At 43.2% G+C, this 19,551-nt stretch overlaps 1 protein-coding gene and 1 non-coding gene across 3 annotated transcripts in view; both read right to left on the minus strand.

The window, feature by feature from the left end:
- The window catches only part of Cdyl (chromodomain Y like), a 211,830-nt gene that overhangs the window by 120,985 nt on the left and 71,294 nt on the right, over nt 1-19,551 (minus strand). Inside the window, exon 1 of one of the 2 annotated variants that reach the window (XM_090356392.1) lies at nt 16,746-16,797. The exons of the other annotated variant lie outside the window; for it this stretch is intronic. Within the exon in view, the coding sequence (XP_090212518.1) occupies nt 16,746-16,769 (24 nt within the window). The 5' untranslated portion in view covers nt 16,770-16,797. Of the gene's footprint in view, nt 1-16,745; nt 16,798-19,551 lie in introns of those variants that run through there. 2 annotated transcript variants of the gene reach the window in all.
- LOC150048408 (small nucleolar RNA U13) lies at nt 10,166-10,267 on the minus strand. The gene has a single exon (XR_016539376.1). It is a non-coding gene; the product is annotated as a small nucleolar RNA U13 (small nucleolar RNA).

Genomic DNA, 19,551 nt, shown 5'->3' on the forward strand with positions numbered 1-19,551 from the left:
GCCTGGAGATCTCCTCACCAACTACCTGAATTTTATAAGCAAACTTCCTAATGTCAGAGAGCTACCATGAAAGAAGTATGAGAACTCTGGAGACAACTTTTAGTTCAAAAGTTTATTTTACAACTTATTTCAGTAGCAGGGTTTCTGCCACACACTGGCCCTGACAAGGTGAGGAAGCATTCCATAGGGCCTCACTTCACCCTTGGCCTACCGGTAGTAGCAAGGGCTTAGGTTTGAATCACTACAGTTGCCATCTCTTAATCTGAGAGAGATATCTGCGGGAAGGATTGCCAAGGCTGCCCTGTTGAACCTGGGGGCAGACCTGTGAGTATCACCAGGTGTCTGTCCCCTGGGATCTTTCTTCTTCCTAGAAATACTATTGGAAGAATACCCAAAAAGCAGAGCTTGTGGTCAATGCAGTACTTCCAGGTAAGGCAGAGGAAGCATCCCTGTACCCTCTACTCTCCTAAGGGAGCCCCTGACACATAATGAAGACAAGACTCAAGTTTAGCAGGTACAATGGAAGGAGTATGCTCCTTTATCCCATAAGAAAGCAAATAAAATTAGCTCTATCAAAATGGGAGGGGAAGAAAAGGAGCTGTTAGGTATACAAATTCCAAAGAAACACAGGGGAACTTGGGTCACACTTAGATATGAATTCCCAAATCTGGGTGGAGAGTGGGAGAGGAGAAAAATCTCCCTCTAGATCACATTTTAATGTTTTACTTTGTATGGTTTCCAGTACCAAGTCTACCCTTGTCGAAAATTACAAATGAAAAGTTCCAGAAATAAGTTGCACGTTTTTAATTGGGTACCACTGTTAGTATGATAACTCATGTCATCCTGCCCAAGACATAAATCACCACTTTGTGCCATGTATCTACCATGTATTAGCTACCTGCCCATTAGTGCTTCTGAAGATCTCCCATTAGGCCCCACCCCCTAACTAACCTAAAAGCTCCGCCAAATAAAATGTTACCAAACTAATTTATAAGCCCCAAAGTTCAACAATGTTGGCAATGAAGACATGCCAAGCAAAGCTATATAGCAGTCCTCCTTCAAGTGAAACGGTGAAACTTCGATAAGAGAGCACATTCACATTATCTTGTATTGTAGAATACTATTAATTTTTACTTTATTATTGTTAAACTCTTATGACTAATCTATTAGCTCACATGTGCTAGTAAGCTTTCCATTCCTGTAACAATATACCTGAGATAATCAACTTACACAGAGAAAGGGGTAACTGTGATTTGAAGTTTTACAGGCTTCAGAACATGACTAATTAGTTCCCTTGCTTTAGGACTACAGTGGCACATCATGGAAGAATACATGTGATCAAAAAGACAAAAAGAGGAAGAAAGCTGCAAGTGTGGCCTAGTAGTAGAGTGCTTGCCTAGTTCAATTCCTTGGTACCACATACATAGAAAAGGCCAGAAGTGGTGGTGCTGAGGTTTCAGGTAGTAAAGTTCCGGACTTGAGAAAGTCCAAGGATAGTGCTCAGGCACTGAGTTCAAGCCCAGGACTGGCAAAAAAAAAAAAAAAAAAAAAAAAGAAAGCCAGGATCTCACTACCTCTTCAAGGGCATGGTCCCAATGATCTGCAGACCTTCCACCAGGCCCCGCCCCCAACCAAATAAAAGGTTCTCCAAATAAAGTATCACCAAACTAGATTATAAGCTTTCAACATATGGACCTTTGGGTACTACACATAGCCAAATTACAGCAGTACAAATAGGAAAAGGCACAGTACAGAGAGAGTTTAGATATTATCCGATTTCTCACATCCACTAGGGATCTCAGAAAGGAGACTACTACATGCTGTAAAGCAAAACAGATCACATGCTACTTGAGCACCCTTCAAATATACATATCCCTTTCCAATTGTAGAAAGGGTGATAAAATAACCATTTACTCTTGCTGCGAACTTACAAGCATACTAGAGGGAAGCAGATAGAGGTCTAGGATGGTTGCGTGCTAGAGTGTTAGCAACACACTTAGCCCAGAGGCTAAGGTCTAGGGAGAAAATTTCCCTAATGACTGAAGATTTACAAAACAAACAAAAAACACAAGGTAAACAAAAATCAAATTGCAGGCCCAGGTTCTACAAGGCAACTAACAACAACAACAAAAAAAGGCAGAGTCATTGTCAAGACCCAGAACCTAACTGGAATGAAAAGCAAGGGACTAAAACTGGATATGTGGACAAAACACACTAAGGAGGGAGAAAAATGAATAGACACTCTTTCGTGTTAACTTCTCCATTATTATAACAAAATATTTTTAATAACTAAGGAGGAAAAAGTTTATTTGGCTCACCATTTCAGGTTTCAGTGTACAGTTCTTGTTTTTTGGGCCTAGGCAAGCCAGCGTATCATAGAAGGAACACATGATAGATTAAAACTAGTCAACTTAGGGAAGGGGGTAGGGGGAGGGAAATGGGGACAAAAACATGAGAAGGGGTATCAGTGTATGTGAAGCAATGCACCTTCTATCTGGAGAATATAACTGTAACCCTTCTATTACAATAAAAAAGACAAAATAAATAGCATTAAAAAAAAAAAAAACTGGTCAACTTATGGCAGCCAAGAAGCAGAGAAAAGAGAGGTCCAGAGTTCCCATATCCTTTTCAAGGGCATTTTCCTAAAAACCTAATTTCCTTCCATTAGGCCACACCTCCTGAAGGTTCTACCACCTCCCAATAATGTCAACAAGCTTTCAACACACAGGTCTTTTTGGGAAAAAGATTACTTACAAAGGAAATTTGCTGTGGCTTCAAATGTAGGAAGACACACCCCACTGCAACAGGGTCTGTTGAAAAGATCATATGGGTAACTCCAAGTGGCAGTACTATTACTCTTACAGAGTCACAGCAGGCTAGGTTGAGAAAAACAGCCAATATATCTCTGAACATCTAGCAATAAGATGACTTTGGACAGAAAACTTTATTAAGGAAACAATTACTGAAATAAGATTTTTAAAATTATAAATTTTTTCATTTTCATGTCACCACATCAGCTGATAGTTCCTTCACCTAGCATTCTTCTGGAAGGTAAGTCCTGTTCTGAAGCCCAGCATGCACAGATTCCAGGAAGACACTAACCCATGGCTCATCATCCTGAAACATCAACCCAACAACAGATTTATGGAAAAGACTTCATTAGTATACTATCAACCTCAATTCCCAGAAAGTATTTACAGTGCGTTACTAGTGTGACAAAAATATTAGAACACAAACACAGGGAGGCTTGTAGAGGAAGTGTAATCTACAACTCCTACCTCGTGAGAATATCTTCTCATGAGAATATCTGCTTATTCTGCTATTAAGACAACTTGGGTGAAACTATAAAACTCACACCATATAGCCTTGAGCTGAAGAGTTCAGGGACAGCATCCAGGCCCAGGGGTAGGGCAGGAGCTTTGAGCTGAAGAGCTCAGAGACAGCGCCCAGGCCTAGTTCAAGCCCTATGACCCACCAAAAACAAAACAAAACAAAAACAAAAACACCTCACACCATAAACATCCCATGCCAAAACTGTAAAGCATTCATAGTAAATGTTCACCAAATATCACTTGTGGCTAATTTCATGAACCAACTTAACAATACTAGTTCATCTTCTTTGAGCAGTTGCCCATTCTCTACCAAATACCCTTAAAATACTTAGAAAGCCAGGTAAGCTCAAGCATACCATGGCTAAAATAAAGGTAACCCGTCTCGGAGCTGACATATGTGCATGGAAAATGACATTCTTTTTCTACACTAAGAATTTTTTGGTGGGGTCCCAGTTCTCTTATGAGCTCAATAGCTTGTTTCTCCAGATTAGTTACGTGCTAAATTAAGAAATGCTTCTGTGGGGCTGGGAGTTTGGCCTAGTGGTAGAGTGCTTGCCTAGCATGCATGAAGACCCAGGTTCGATTCCTTGGCACCACATACATAGAAAAGAAAGCGCCAGAAGTGGTGCTGAAGCTCAAGAGGTAGAGTGCTGGCCTTGAGAAAGTCCAAGGACAGTGCTCAGGCCCTGAGCCCAAGCCCAGGACTGGCAAAAAAAAAAAAAAAAAAAAAATGCTTCTGTGTGCAACTAAGTAATGCCCTGAAATCTTAAAATGGTGAAGATGGCATATTTTAACCAAGAATATTCATGACCTGCAATCAAAGTTGCTGTGTTTCATCTAACAAATGGCAGAAAAGTGTCAACTTCTAGAAAAACCACACACAAAAGAAATTATTAAGAATGGAAATCAGGGCCAGGAGAGTTTGGCCTACTGGTAGAGGGCTTGCCTAGCAAGTATGAAGACTTGGGTTCAATTCCTTGATGCCACATAAATAGGAAAAAGCCAGAAGTGGTGCTGTGGCTTAAGTGGTAGAGCTCGAGCCTTGAGAAAAACCAAGGATAGTGCTCAGGCCTGAGCCCAAGCCCAGGACTGGCAAAAAAAAAAAATAAATAAAATTGGAAATCAGACACAGGTATAGATACTTCCTAAACACAATCAAGCTGACTTCTCCACCTTCATGTTAGCTGACTTTTCCTCATTCACATTTTTCACCAATAGAAGCATAAAGATACATTTATGTTTTTGAAACACAAAATTCACTTAAATATTAACACCCCAAACTCTCTCTAGGAACAGTTTTCTTCCTAAACTTTAGTGTTTCGACTTGTCTCTCCATGTAGCCAGATTCTAAATACATAATCCTCATATATAAGGTTCAGATGAGCTCTATATCATAACCCTAATCACTAATATTCTTATTTTAAGAAAATGTCATCACTGTCTACCACATTCATACCCTCAGATTAAAATACACCAAAAGCATAGAACCAGTCCATAATAAAGTGTATAAATATTGTATCATAAGGAAATGATATGTAGGCAATTATTTATAGTATAAATTAGTCCCACAGAATTTGAATGGGAAGATTTGTGGCTGGTTAACTCTGGTGGGGTCTTTGGCATTTTTGTCTAATTCTTTTCTGCTGGGCAGGGAAGAGAACCCAAGGACTCAAGTCATACTATAGGCAAGTCCTTTATCAAACTCCCAGTCCTTCTGATGGGGTTTTGAATAACAGACAAGGGTTAGCAAGCTGGAGGCCTTCCAAAACTGATGGAGAAGTAATAACTGATAGATGCAGAGAATGGATGTAGAGGTCTACAAGGAAAGACAAACCCAGGCCAACCTCAAGACAAAGAAAGTTAGAGAAAGTATGTTTGTATATCAAAACAGGCAGAACATTTTAATTCTGACGCAACTGGTGTATAGCTACTCTATCTGTTTTCATGATCAGGCTCCATGAAATCAAGTTTATGCTTTTATCTGCATTTTCAAATGTATCACTAGGTAAATCTCAATATTGGCTCAACCCCTTGATCCTGTTCATAATATCACAAATCCAAATCAATGTGGCAGGTTCACATTCTGGCAGTCATGCAATGGAAAATAAAAAGAGTAAAAGCAGCAAAGGAGGATGTCAAGGGCCTTCTCACCACAAATAACTAGATCTTCAATACGATATAATCCTTATTTCACTGGACTCCCTAAAGGGAAAACCAAGTACCTCCATAATGCTATACATTACAACCATGATGAATCATGAAAGTGGAAAAATACCAAAGACTGCTTGCTATAAGTGAAGAGTTAGCCGATAGCATGATGAAAACAGAAATAAAAAACACTAACTGGCCAGGAGTTTGGCCTAGTGGTAAAGTGCTTGCCTAGCATGCACATAAGGCCTGGGTTTGATTCCTCGGTACCACATACATAGAAAAAAGCTGGAAGTGATGCTGTGGCTCAAGTGGTAGAGCTCTAGTCTTGAGAAAGTCCAAGGACAGTGCTCAGGCCCTGAGTTCAAGACCAGGACTAGCAAAACACACCTGCAAAACAAATACACACACACACACACACACACACACACACACACACACGACTGTAATTTAAAACCCAATGGGTGAACTAAGTAGATTAAAGATAGCTCATAAAGGAAGACCAAAAAAAAAAGAAAGAAAAGAGAAAAAAAGACCAATGATGACTTGAGCAAAAGTGCTCAATGATAGTATCCATGCCCTGAGTTCAAGCCTCAGGACTGGCCAAAACAAAAAGGGGGGAGGGGGATAAAATTTTAAAAGAATTTTAAAAGAAGGTAAGGAGATGAAAATAAGTGATATATGGAAGAGAGAATGGGAAGATGCAAAACATACTGACTTGGAATTCCAGAAAGGGAGTTCAGGCACAGGGCCTGTAATCTCACCATTTACCTGTATTTGAGGTAAACCTGGCCTACAAAGGAAGACCCTATCTCAAGAACCAGAAGAAAAGTGGGGGGCGGGGGGAGGAAGAAAAGCAGTATTTGAAGACAAGAATGATCAAAACATTTTAACCCCGAACAAGCAGAAAACCACCAAAGAAATACATGTTGAACTTATTCATGAAAACAAAGTCACACAAAAAACAGCAAAACTACAAAACATCATGGTTAAAAAGATATATCTTCTGTCTCTGGAGATTTATCTCCTACAAAGTAACTACATCTACCTTAACCACAAGTTTGCCAGAAGACAGGGGATTCCTATCTGCAAATACTGAAAGAAAATCAAATGGGTTTTGGTGAACTTAAAATCTTGAAAATTTTTCCATTAAAGAAAAGGCTGAAGAATATACCTGGGGGGGGGGGGGGGGAAAGGCTGTGAAATAGAATGAAATGAAATAATATTGTTGTATTTTGTCATGTAATCAACTACTGGAAAAATAACAGCATGTTAAGTTTAGAGATGTATAAAGGGTAAAGAATTCTAGGGCCGGGAGTTTGGCGTAGTGGTAGAGTGCTTGCCTAGCATGCACAAAGACCCGGGTTCGATTCCTCGGTACCACATACATAGAAAAAAGCTGGAAGTGGTGCTGAGGCTCAAGTGGTAGAGCTCTAGCCTTGAGAAAGTCTAAGGACAATGCTCAGGCCCTGAGCTCAAGCCCAGGTCTGGCAAAAAAAAAAAAGAATTCTCAACTCTTGCCAGGTGACAGTGGATCATTCCTATAATCCTAGTAACTCAGGAAACCTCCTGAGATCTGAGAATGGGTTCAAAGCCAGCTTGGGCAAGAAAATCTGTGAAACCCTTATCTTCAATAAAACACCCCCACCAAAAAAAAAAAAAAAAAGCCAAAAGTAGAACTGTGGCTAGTGTGGTAGCACACTAGCCTTGAGCTCAGAGACAGTGCCTAGTTCCTCGGTTCAAGCCTAGGGCGTGTGTGTGTGTGTGTGTGTGTGTGTGTGTGTATAATAGCCACTAAAGTCCTTGTATTGTCCAAAGTAATATTAAATGCTGATAAACTTTACTTTCCACATATGCTAATTCAAGAACCATCACCGTAAGACTGGAAATAGAAGCCCTCCACACTCAATCCATGACTTTTTTTTTGGTCGTGGGGCCTTGGCATTGTCCCTGAGCACTTCAGCTCAAGGCCACCACCCTACCCCTTGAGCCACAGCGCCACTTTCGGTTTTCCAGTGGTTAACTGGAGATAAGAGTCTCACAGACTTTAGTGCCTGAGCTGACTTTGAACGGTGAAATCTCAGATCTCAGCCTCCTGAGTAGCCAGGACTACAGGCATGAGCCACTGAGCTTGGCTGCATGATGTTTTAATATGGTTTTAGTATAGAATGAGTACAGTATGTGCCGAGAGTTTGGCCTAGTGGCAGAGTGCTTGCCTAGTATGCACGAAGACCCAGGTTTGATTCCTTGGTACCACATACATAGAAAAAGCCAGAAGTGGTGCTGTGGCTCAAGTGGTAGGGCTCTAGCCTTGAGAAAGTCCAAGGACAGTGCTCCGGCCCTGAGCTCAAGCCCAGGACTGGCCAAAAAAACAACAACAAAAAATCACTGTCACATGCTAGTATCTTATATTGGACCACTGAAGAAGTGTAAAACCTATATTAGTAAGTTCAAAAGAGATAGTCACTCAACAAGTCACATAGACATTAAGAGAGAAGGGGACAAGCAGAACTTCTATCCCTGTACATGCTCTCAATTCTTTAACAGATTATAACAGAATCATCTAAAGAGGTTAACAAGAGGCTCATTCCTGAGTGTTGTATATGGTTCCTGCTTTTGCACAACAAAATTAAGGGCCTGCAACCAAAGACTGCATGGCCCAGAGCAGGGGATCTTACCATAAACAGTATGACTGAAATGATGCCTGGTAACCAACATAAAATATGAAATGACACTGTGAAATAAAAAATTCCAAGATATGTGAGGTATAGGAGCGTAAATGCACAATTTTGTTTCGTGATCAGAATTCCATTATCAATAGCTGAAAATAATACATTAACTTCATGTTGGGCTGGGAATGTGGCTTAATGGTAGAGTACTTGCCTAACATGCATGAATCCCTGGGTTCAGTTCCTCAGTACCACATAAACAGAAAAAAAAAACAGAAGTGGAGTTGTGGCTCAAGTGGTATGGCTCAAGTGGTACAGTGCCAGCCTTGAGGAAAAGAAGCTCAAGGACAGTATCCAGGCCCTGAGTTCAAACCCCAAGACTGGCCAAACAAACTATATGCTATAACTTCAAAATGCTATAACTTCAAAATGCTATAACCGCAAAGGAAAACCTTGAAATACACACAGACACAGTCACGGACACACACACAATGAAGGAATCAAAATATACTTGTATACGCCTGCCTTATTGCAGATTTATTACAAACGGATTTGGCCAAAGTTAATTAATTTAAGAGAAACTTCAAAAACAAAAATTACAATTCTCAGTACATGCATTACTTAGCTTGGTGGATATAGAGAAGTTTTCAGTCAGTCTCATTATCGTCAAATGGGTTTAAAATGTTTTCCCTGCCCTGTATTTTTAAAATTTTTCCTCCCCCCCCCCAAAAAAACAAGGTAAATGTGAATGTGCTTAGTTGAGGTAAAAAATCTGGATTTGTTGAACGATGGCATATCTTTAGTGGAAGCTGGCCGTGCTGAGGAAAAAAAATGAATCAAGTATAAGGAACACAGCAATGAAGCATCCTGGAGCATTCCTAAGTTTTCCTCAATGGAGGTATCCTTAGAGCTGTGAGAAAAACTTCATTTCTATCAAAGTAGATTGCTTCCCTTCTACCAATCTGTGAGAAGGTTTTTCTGAGAAGTCCCTGCTTTGGCCAGGTGGCTTTTGGGCTTTGTTAATTACTTTTTAGTTATATCCCTTTCCTGCTGAACTGTAATTAAGACATCCTGTTACAAGCTCCTTAAATTTTAGTTACATCCTGCTAATTAAGCCGTATCTTTTTGCAAATTGTGAACCTGAGCTTTAGCCAATCTGAGCAGAGGGAAAGGAGCCTGCTGGGTTAGGGATAAGAAGGGAGCAGTTTGCCTGTAGTGTGCTTGCTTGCCAGATTTTTGACTGAAGGCACACTCTTCTGCAGAAGCCATTTGTAACAGAGCCATACAACCACAATGCTAAAAGATCTCCTGTACTAGGAAAAAAAACCCACTTACCCAAGATGATAGTCTTACGAGAAAGAGTACAAAATAACAGGAAAACAACTATTATAATAGCAGTAAGCCTTTACCCAAAACAACTGTTATAATGGCAGTAAGTGCTTACCTATTAATAATTATCTTGAAGGTAAGTAGATTATATTCTCCAATCAAAAGACAGAGTGGCCAATGAACTTAATAACACAACTAAAGTACAGATACTCTTCAATTTAGGATATACCAATGTAAAGAACATCCTAAACCACAATGGACTTAATACTTCCAACCCACCAATAACACAGCCCAACACCTCAGAATACTGTATTATAAGTATGATTGATGATTCTGTGGATGTTCAAGAGCTGTGTGCCACTGACATGGCCCAGCATCAAAAGAGGGTCAGACCATAGAATGCTAGTTTAGGAAAGACTCAAAACTGAATTACAGTTTTCTTAACAGTTTCATAAAATCAAAAACTCTGAAATCAAATCATAAAGAATCACTTGTATATACTACACACAAGAAATTCAACTTTACCTGTGAGAACGTATATAGAATGAACAAGAATATTCCGTGCAACTGGAAACCAAGAGTATGAGTAGCTAGCTATACCTGCTATATCTCCAGCAGGTAAAGTATACTTTTATCCAGAACTACAGAGACAAAGAACAATACATTTGTGTTTTTTTTGTTCTTCCATGTCAGACAGGTAATATATCCATATAAAAAGGTTTAGAGGGAGGCACATGTCACACAAACCCATGAGACCCCAACCATCATGTTTATGAACCATAAAACAATCGGGACAATAGAGTTTGCTTGGTTTTTTGTTTTGGGTTTTTTTTATTTGTTTTTTGCCAGTCCTGGGGCTTGAACTCAGGGCCTGAGCACTGTGCCTGAACACCTTTGCTCAAAGCTAGTGCTCTGCCACTTGAGCCACACACAACTTCCGGCTTTTTTTTCTGAGTATATAGTACCCAGGAATCAAACCCAGGGCTTCATACACACTAGGCAAGCACTCTACTACTAGGCTACACTCTAGGCCTAAGGGTAATACAGTTTTAAAGGGGTCTGTTTTACAAAAAGTAACAACAAAAACTATACTCTAGATCAAACAGACTTAAGACATGCATAGAACATTTCATTCAACAAGAGCAGTATACACATTCTTCTCAACTGTACATAGACCATTCTTCTGGATAGACTGGTCATAGAGTAGGCTATAAACTGGTCATAGAGTAGGCCATAAAACAAGTCTCAAGCCAGGTGTAATGGCCCATACACATACTGTGTAACTCAGGTTTATCTTGAATTTATGATCTTTCTAATTCAGCCCTTATGTACTGTGAGTAAGACCATGCCTGAAAAAAAACCAAGGACCACCTTAAGCACTGGTGGCTTACATCTGTGACCCTAACTAAATGGAAGGCCAAGGTTAGAAGGATCAAGGCCAGACAGAGCAAGAGTCTGAGAGACTCCATGGTCATCCCAGTGAAAGCAGGATGCATAGACAGTCTGGGTCATCCTGAATGGCCATCCTCCTATCTCAAAAATAATCACAGAAAAAAGGGCTTTCAACTTGGTGTGCAGGTATTCTTGCTTAAGCATGCCTTCAGTCCTGAGTTCAAACCCAAGAACCACCAAAAACAATAAAACCAACAGCAACAATAAAAGGCAGGACCAGGCATGATGCACGTCTATACTATTACCTGCTTAAGAGTATGGAGATCAGAAGTGTCATAGTTTGCAATTCACAATCAGTCAGAGCAGATATTTTGAAAGCCACCCTCTCAACCAATAAAATTAGATGTGATGGCACACTAGTGAAATAAGAGGCCCTCAGTTCAGGTGGGCCTTCAAGACCTTACCCCAAAAACTAACTAAAAGCAAAAAAGGTTTAGGAAATGGCTTAAGCCTGGCATTCTATACTATGTGGTAGCTAAGACTGGAAAGATCAGAGTTCAATAGCAGCCCAGCCGTAACAGAAAAACTGTGGGACTTCATCTTAACAGGATTCCGGAAACTCAACACCTGTGTTCTAGGTATACATCCACAAGTCAGAGCCTATCTCAAAAGTAACCAGTCAAAACAAGGCTGCGGAGTAGCTAGCAAGGCTGCGGAGTAGCTAGCAAGCACAAGACTCTGTGTTCAATTACCAACACAAGAAAAGAAAAAGATAATCCAAATCAACAAACTATTAACTAGACAAAAACAATACAAGAAAAAGGAGACACTACAATGGACACCACAGAAATACAAATAATCCTAAGAATGTATTTTAAATCATTATAGGCTATATATCTAGATAACTGATCCCCCGACTGATACCAAGATTGAATTGTGGGGAAAGAAAAGAAAATATAAGCAAACCAGGAATAAAGTCTCCATTAAAGCAATTCCTATAACTTGATAGCTTAGAGCCAAGTTCTACCAAACATTTAAAAAGTATCACCTTCCCAAGTCCTTCATTGAAGAAAATATTTCCAAACATAAATTATAAGAGTAGCAGTATTCTGATACCAAATATAGATAAGGATGCAGCAACAACAAAAGAAGTCCCAAATATGCCTGACAAAGATGCAAACTAACAGTTACAAACTTACAATAGCAAACTCAATTCAGCAGTAGCACATCCACCAGATCAAAAGAGATTCATCCAAAATGCAAGGAAGGTTCAACTTATATCAATAAGTAACTGTGCAGAGGTTTCTCAAAAAATTAAACACACCTACCATATAATCTGGAAATCTCACCACTGAGCCTATATCTGAAGGAAATAAAATCAGTATGTTGAAAAGCTATCTGTACCACATGTTTATTGAGACTCTTCAAAACAGCCAAGTTATAGAACCTGCTTATGAGTCTATTGAAGGATGTAGAGAGAAAATGTGGTATATATAAACAACAGAATAATATTGCCAGCCATTACAAAGAAGAAATACTATCATTTGTGACAGTACAGATGAAAGTGACAGTTATTATATCCAGTGACAAAATGACAAATACTGCATGCTCTTGCTATAGATGACATCTAAAAAGTTGATCTTGTAGAAGGCCAGTAGTAGTTACTAGGAGCTGAGTTGTGGGGGAGGGCACACTGGGAGATGTTGTGCAAAAGGAGGAATAAGGCCAGGTGCAGTGGCTCATGCCTGTGATCCTTGCTACTCAGGAGGCTGAGATCTGAGGACCAAGGTTCAAAGCCAGCCCAGGCACAGACTCATATCTCCAATTAACCACTAGAAAACAGGAAGTGGGGCAGTGGCTCAAGGGGTAGGGTGGTAGCTTTGAGCTGAACAGGGACAATGCTCAGGACTAGGGGAAGGGTGGTAGCCTTGAGCTGAAGAGCTCAGGGACAGTGTATAGACCCAGAGTTCAAGCCCCATGACCCACCAAAAAAAAAAAAAGTAAGTTCAAAAGACCTATTGTATAGCAATGGTGATCATAGTTTAAAAACTTAAAAAAGGATTTATAGTTTAGAGTTGACAAAAGTTGTATTCTGGACTATCTATCTATACATTGAATAATAGTTAAATCTCAGTAGTTAAATATATTGCCTTACATAGTTATTTGTGCAGTGAGCAGTCACAGTATGTTTTTAAATAAGGATACTTGATCTTTCTGTGAAAGCTATGAAGTTCTTACCTATCCTCAGTCAAAAAGTTAGTTTCCTTAATCTTAGCTGCTAGAGTAAATCTATTTCAACCTTCAAGTAATGAAAACTCCTCCTATTTTAGAAGACTGATGTTTCATTCATCTTTCCCAAGACCTTCTCTTATTTTTTTATTCAAAGCAAAGGTTCCATGTGTACGTAATCACTAAGGGCCTATCTTCATATACCAGATTTCATGTTAAGTGCTGGAGATATATATTTCCTTTTGAAATTCAGCACTTCTTGAAAGTACTATGGCCCTGTCATACCACCATGACATTTACTTAAAGAGGCAAGATTTTACATCTCCTCTTGTTTAAATTTCTCTAAATTCATGGAGCCTTAAATATGAAACCTGTCAACTTAGGGACAAACATGGCAACTAATGGCCCTTGATTTGGCCACTAAAACACTGAAGTGTTTGCCTGACCATCAGACCAGTGTTCACTTACAGCTGTCTATCATTGTACAAATAAGACTGCCTTAGCGGAAATGTGGCTCATGCCTATAATCCTAGCTACTCAGGAGGCTGAGATATGATGATCAAGGTTCAAAGCCAGCCCAGGCACAAAAGGACCTGAGACTCTAATAACCTCTAGAAAATGGGAAGTGGGGCTTGGTTCAAGGGTAAAGTAATAACCTTGAGCTGAAGAGCTCAAGGACAATGACCAGGCCCAGGAGTAGGGGAGTAGCCTTGAGCTAAAGAGCTCAGGGAGAGTGCCATGAAACACACCAAAAAAAAAAGAAAAGACTGCCTTAAAACAGTACAACTATCTCTAGAAATAAAAATAGACCTTCAAGGGACTGGGAGTTTGGCCTAGGGGTAGAGTGCTTGCCTAGCATGCACGAAGACCCCGGTTCAATTCCTCAGTACCACATACATAGAAAAAAGCCGGAAGTGGTGCTGAGGCTCAAGTGGTAGAGTTCTAGCCTTGAGAAAGCCCAAGGACAGTGCTCGAGGGGCCCTGAGCTCAAGCCCAGGACTGGAAAAAAAAAAAATAGACCTTCAAGAGGCATTTTAGATCAGTTACAATGCAATAATTATCACTTACTAAGTGCTTGTTTGGGGAATTGTAGGGATATGCTTTATGTATTTTCTCATTTAAACTTCACAGCTCTATGAGTGCAAAACACTGATCCCAATTTCACAGATGAGGAACTAAGCTTTCAATGCGCATTTACCCAAGGTGGATAGCTGGAATTCAATAACTAGTTGTTTTGATTCTAAATTCAAGACCTCAACTGCTATGCAAAACTTTCAAATGTGAAGCCAGGCACTCCACCCATGACTCAAGACTGTAATCCTAACCACTCAGGAGGCTGAGATGTGAGGATCACCAATCAAAGCCAGCCCAGGCAGGGAGGTCAGTGAGACTCTTATCTCCAATTAACCGCCAGAAAATAATAAGTAAAACTGGCTCAAAATGGTACTGTCCTAGCCTTGAGCAAAAGAGTTTAGGGACAGAGGCCAGACTCTAAATTCAAGACCTACAACCAAAAAACAAAACTTTCTAATGTGAGTTTTCTTTTCTGTTTGTTTTTGCTTTTACAGACAGAGTTTCACTGTGTAAGTCAGGCTGGCCTTGATTTCCCAATCTTCCTCCCTCAACTTCTCATATGCTGGTACGAAGCACTATTGAACATAACTATATTCAAGCCTTTCTCAAATGTCAACTTTTAATTGTAATATAATCATAGTGTTGCCTACAAGTACAGAAGCTTAAAAAAAAAGCCTGAAAGACACTGACCACTCATTGTGTATTTACTATGCACGCTTATCATCTCAATTATATTTCTTTAGATTTGGGGGAATAAAAGGGAATCAAAGTAAAACCCAGATTCAAAGCTCAGGAGTAGAGGGAGGTATATCATTTCTTCCTTATTTCTCCCTAACAGATACCACTTTAAGGCATAAACCATTCTCATACTCTTATGCTTTTCCTATGGAACCTCCATATAAATGTATTAAGTATGTAGTTCAAATTACTACAAAGAGAACAAAAAAAGGTACTCATGATTTCTGCCAGGAAACTTAATAAGTGAAAAACTTAAAAAGATATAGATTAAACATAGGGGGAAAAAAAACCCTAAAAGTCAACTCAATGCATTAGTGATTTATTATCTCTACATTCATTTTTATACAACTTAGGTATAAGGTGCTACTCTTGTACAAACATCAAACAGAGCAGCTATGTATAATCACAAAAAAATAAACCCAAGATCAAGACTAAACTACTCAAAAATGATCTAAAGAAAAAGTCCCACCCCCCAACTATCCTTTGTCTGATGTTCTGTACTTGCCTGATGCCTAACTTTGCCATGAAGACCAATCCTTTCTGGGCCTTCCCCACACAAGACACTTTTCTTCTTGGAAGGAAAGCTTCTTGGGAACCAGATTTTTTTTTTCTTTTCTCTCCCTTTCACATGTCCAAGTGACCAAATGACAGAATCAGAACACTTGTACAACGGCTGTATGTATACTGCACGTATAATATGTCATGGCTGAAATGCATGGACCATTTTCAATGTCAACTAAGCCACACCGTCCGTACAACTATCAAAAGTAGCTTCTTGAAAACTTTCTCACTTTTTTTTTTAAGCAACAATAAAAGTTACTAGAAGACTGACATTGTTGTCAACAACACTCCACTTCAAGCCAACAGCAATAACACACACACAGTGAAAGATCACTTGGGGCCAACCAATGGGCTCTACTTGCTAGAGATCCTTAAGTCCCTGAACGCCTAGGTCCCTAAATACATCATAAAGGTAAATCTGGAGCATATCCAAAAATCGGTCAAATCCCTTTAAAAAGATACATGTGTAAATATGTGAAACGAGAGAAGGATTTCTCCAAAAAGAAAGAAAATCTTACACTCTTCTGTCCTCCCAGAAAGTCAACTTTGAATTGGTCAAGAAGTTACATCCAGACACACAAAATACATCCAAAAGACTCAAACTGATAACTCTCAAAGTGGAAGTTGAAGTTGGCAGACCCTCCGCCCCTAACTTTTCTTGATTGTACCCTTGCTTACTTTCAACGCCGCGGCGACGGTGTATGGGCGTTAAATTTAAATTTCCTGACTCTGGCCACAATACTAACCTAATTAAAGCATGTGGTCGACGTTTAGCCTTTTCGGTGAGATATTTTGCATCCCTTTGGCTAAGCAGCAGTCAAGACAGTTGCACTGATCCTCCGGGTCCCCCACCTTCCCCAACTCCTTAAGCAGCCAAATCTACTCCAAATGCTTTATTAAGTGGAAAGGAAAAACAACTCTTCCCACCCCCCCCACCGCCCACAGACCCCGCCAAGCGCACGCAGGGGCTTCACTCCCAGCTGCCCACGCCAACACCACTTGGTGCTCAGTCCGAGCAAGTCACCAGTGTCAGGGCTACTTCCCCCGAACCACAACTCCGGCAGCCCCCGCCCGCCGGCCCCTCGGAGCAGCGTGGCCGGTCTCCCCTCACACACATTTCCCGTCCAGCAAACTGCGGCCGCGGCGGGGGAGGGGCCGCGGCGGGCGCCGGCGGCGGAGCGGGGCCGTCGGGCGGGCCGGGCGGAGAGGCTGGGTGGGCAGAGACCCGAGGTGGGGGGGGGGGCGGCCCTGGGGCCGGGGGGAGGGGAGGTACCTCGTACAGCTCCTCAGAAGCCATGGTGGGCGGCGGAGTTACGGGCGGGCGGGCGGGCGCGGCGGGGTCGGGGCGCGGCGCCCGGCGGCCGACACTTTGTTTCAGTTGGGTCCCTGCGTGGCCTGCGCTTCCTGCTCCGCTCCCGGCGCCGGGCGCGGTGCACCGACGAGCCTCTCGCACTCCCCGGCCAGTGCGGGCCGCCGGCGGCGGCGGGGTTGTGCGCAGGAGCAGCTGCGCAACGCGCCCTGGGCGCCCCGCGCTCACTCCCCGGCGGGCCGACTGAGGCTCGGGCACGGGCTCATCGCGCCCGGCGGGCTGGGGCGGGCGCGGCGGCGGCACAGGCGGCGTCAAGGGATCCGCGGCTCCCCACTCCGGTGAGGTGCAAAAAGCTTCCTACTTGCGACCAAAAAAAAAAAAAAAAAAAAAAAAAAACCTGCCCCGGCTACTGAGCATGCCCAGTGCGGTCGCCCGGCCCGATGGAGCCGCACTCCCGCGCTCCGGGTTTTCCGGACGCCCTCGCAGGAGGAGCGGGAGGAGTAGGAGGCGACGGGGCGGGGCGGCCGTGGGGAGCTAGGGCTCCGTTCCGGGCCTGGGTGCCTGTGGTGGGTGGCCCGGAGAGAGCCAGCAGGAAGGGGAGGAGCCGGAGATCGAGGGGGCGGGGCCGTGGAGGCCAGTGGGCGGGGGCAGACCGAGGTGGGCGGGGCTTCTACTTCCCTGAGTCCTGCTCGCCAGGGTGGGCCCAACCTTGGCACCGCCCACCGGCCTGCCTAGACGTGGGCACTCGCGGCCTGGGGGAGGGCAGGTCTTTGACCTCGACGACCCACAGAAGCGCGGCAGTGCCCACTGAGGCAGGTTTCGGCGGGCCAGAAGTTAGCCAGGGGATCCGACAGGCTTCTCAGCCCCACGTCTGGAGTCCCCGCCCCGACGGCAGCGGCCACGCTCCGGAGAGCTCTGTGGCCTACTCTTGAGTCCCCTGAGGGTGCGGGACCGGTCAGCCGGCCGTGAGCCCGCGGCGTGGCCGGGTGGAACCCCCTCCCTACCACGTGCCCGCCGCCCCTGCAGCCGCCGCCAAGACCCGGAGCCCGGATTACGCGCCCCACCGGGTAGCTCGGCGCACTCGGGCGCGCACGCAAGCTCGGCCAAAGGCGGTGGGGGGGGGAGGGAGTGGGAGCCGGGGCAGGAGGCCGACACCGAGCAAGGCGGCGCGAGGGCGCGGCAGCCTTGGCACTGCCCGCCGTTTCCCACGCCGAGCCTCTGGGTTCCTCTTGAAGATGTCACCTCTCTGAAGGGATGTCGGAATCAGGGACCTCGGAATCCGGGTTCTAATGGAACGGGGATGTCAATAGTGATGGTCTTGGGGGTGGGGGTGGACAGCTGCACCGCACTCCCTCTCGATCAAAGCAGTAGGCTGGCCCTTCCTCCACTTTACTGGAGAGACGGGCTGCCGGGACGTTTCCCTGTCTGTGAGAGAAAGGGAAATGTTGGGCTCCCGGGCCCTACTCATCCAGCCATTGGGAAGACTGGGGAGACGTCCTCCCGTCTCACCAGTTCCGCTTCCCAGCAAAGCATCCTTCACTGAAACCACATTCCACAGGGCTCCATTCTCACCTGCCTCCCAGCCACCAAACTCCTCCTGCGAGTTTACTTCCTCAAATCCATTTCGTAGGTGTGCAAACAACATTTTAATCACCTCACCTCCCAGTTTCTTACCCTTCCTACGCCCAGATAAAAGAACGGAGTCTCTGAAAACCAAGTCATCGGATCTCTTCCTACGGGTCCCTCACCCCGCGGTCCCTGCTGCCTGCAATACCCCTTTTGAATTTTGAACGCGCAACTCCTAAATCATCCCCCAAACAGAGTACCTGACTTCCTTTCCAAGAACTCCCGATGCATGCCCCATGACGGCATTTAACTCGACATAGCTTCAGCATTTCTCCACCCGTCATCCTCATATTTTACCCTTTTACCCCAGCACTATCCTCTACATACAAAGTTGTTACTCAGTGAATTTGTAGTTTGTGTCCACAAGAAAGCCCTTTGTCCACACATCCAATTCCCGCCATTGAGTTCCTTGACAGGAATCAAAACCCAACGTCTCCAACTCATCTACTGTTCAAGGCCTCAAGATAAGCTTTTCTGTATTGGCTAGCCTCTAAAGAGCGCCACTTCGCAGCCATTTACATTTCCCATTGTGTACCACACTAAATGATTTTAGACACACCACTCGATCAAGAGAAACCAAGCTCCTGGAAAGCAAGGGCTAATCCTTTATACATTAGTTTCAGACATCCAACCCAACAACTCTACAGAAGTGTTCGAATGCTTATACGTGAGAGATAAAAATCAACTCAAGCAAAATAACTCCTCCCCCAAATAAGTGGGGGGGGGGGCGTTCTCCCAAAGGTTCCTCTACCCAAATCAGACAAGGAAACAAAGTGAACTGAAAATACGATTAAATACCAACTCGTCTTAAGACCAGCTAGGTCTTCTCTGCACTGGTGGAGGAAAGAATGAACAGATTCATGTCCAACCATTTCTTCCCCTCCTTACCCACCCAAAGACCATCCCCCTAGCTGTTTCCAGGACAGAACTTGGTAAGCACTTATTTGGTGCTACTCCACGGTGTGCTTAATAGTACTGTAATGTTAAAGTGTATCACCTCTAAAGATCCTCCAGTACTAACACTGCCACCCAAAGAAAAAGGAGAGAGATGGATAGGAAGACTGCCAGCCCCACATTGAACTAGAGGACCGGTGTATAGAGCAGAGTGATTCCTCCCAATGTGAACAAAAGGGGAAGGGGCAAA

The sequence above is a fragment of the Megascapheus bottae genome, chromosome 22, assembly GCF_031878675.1.
Source record: "Megascapheus bottae isolate mThoBot1 chromosome 22, mThoBot2.hap1, whole genome shotgun sequence".
NCBI lineage: Eukaryota > Metazoa > Chordata > Mammalia > Rodentia > Geomyidae > Megascapheus > Megascapheus bottae.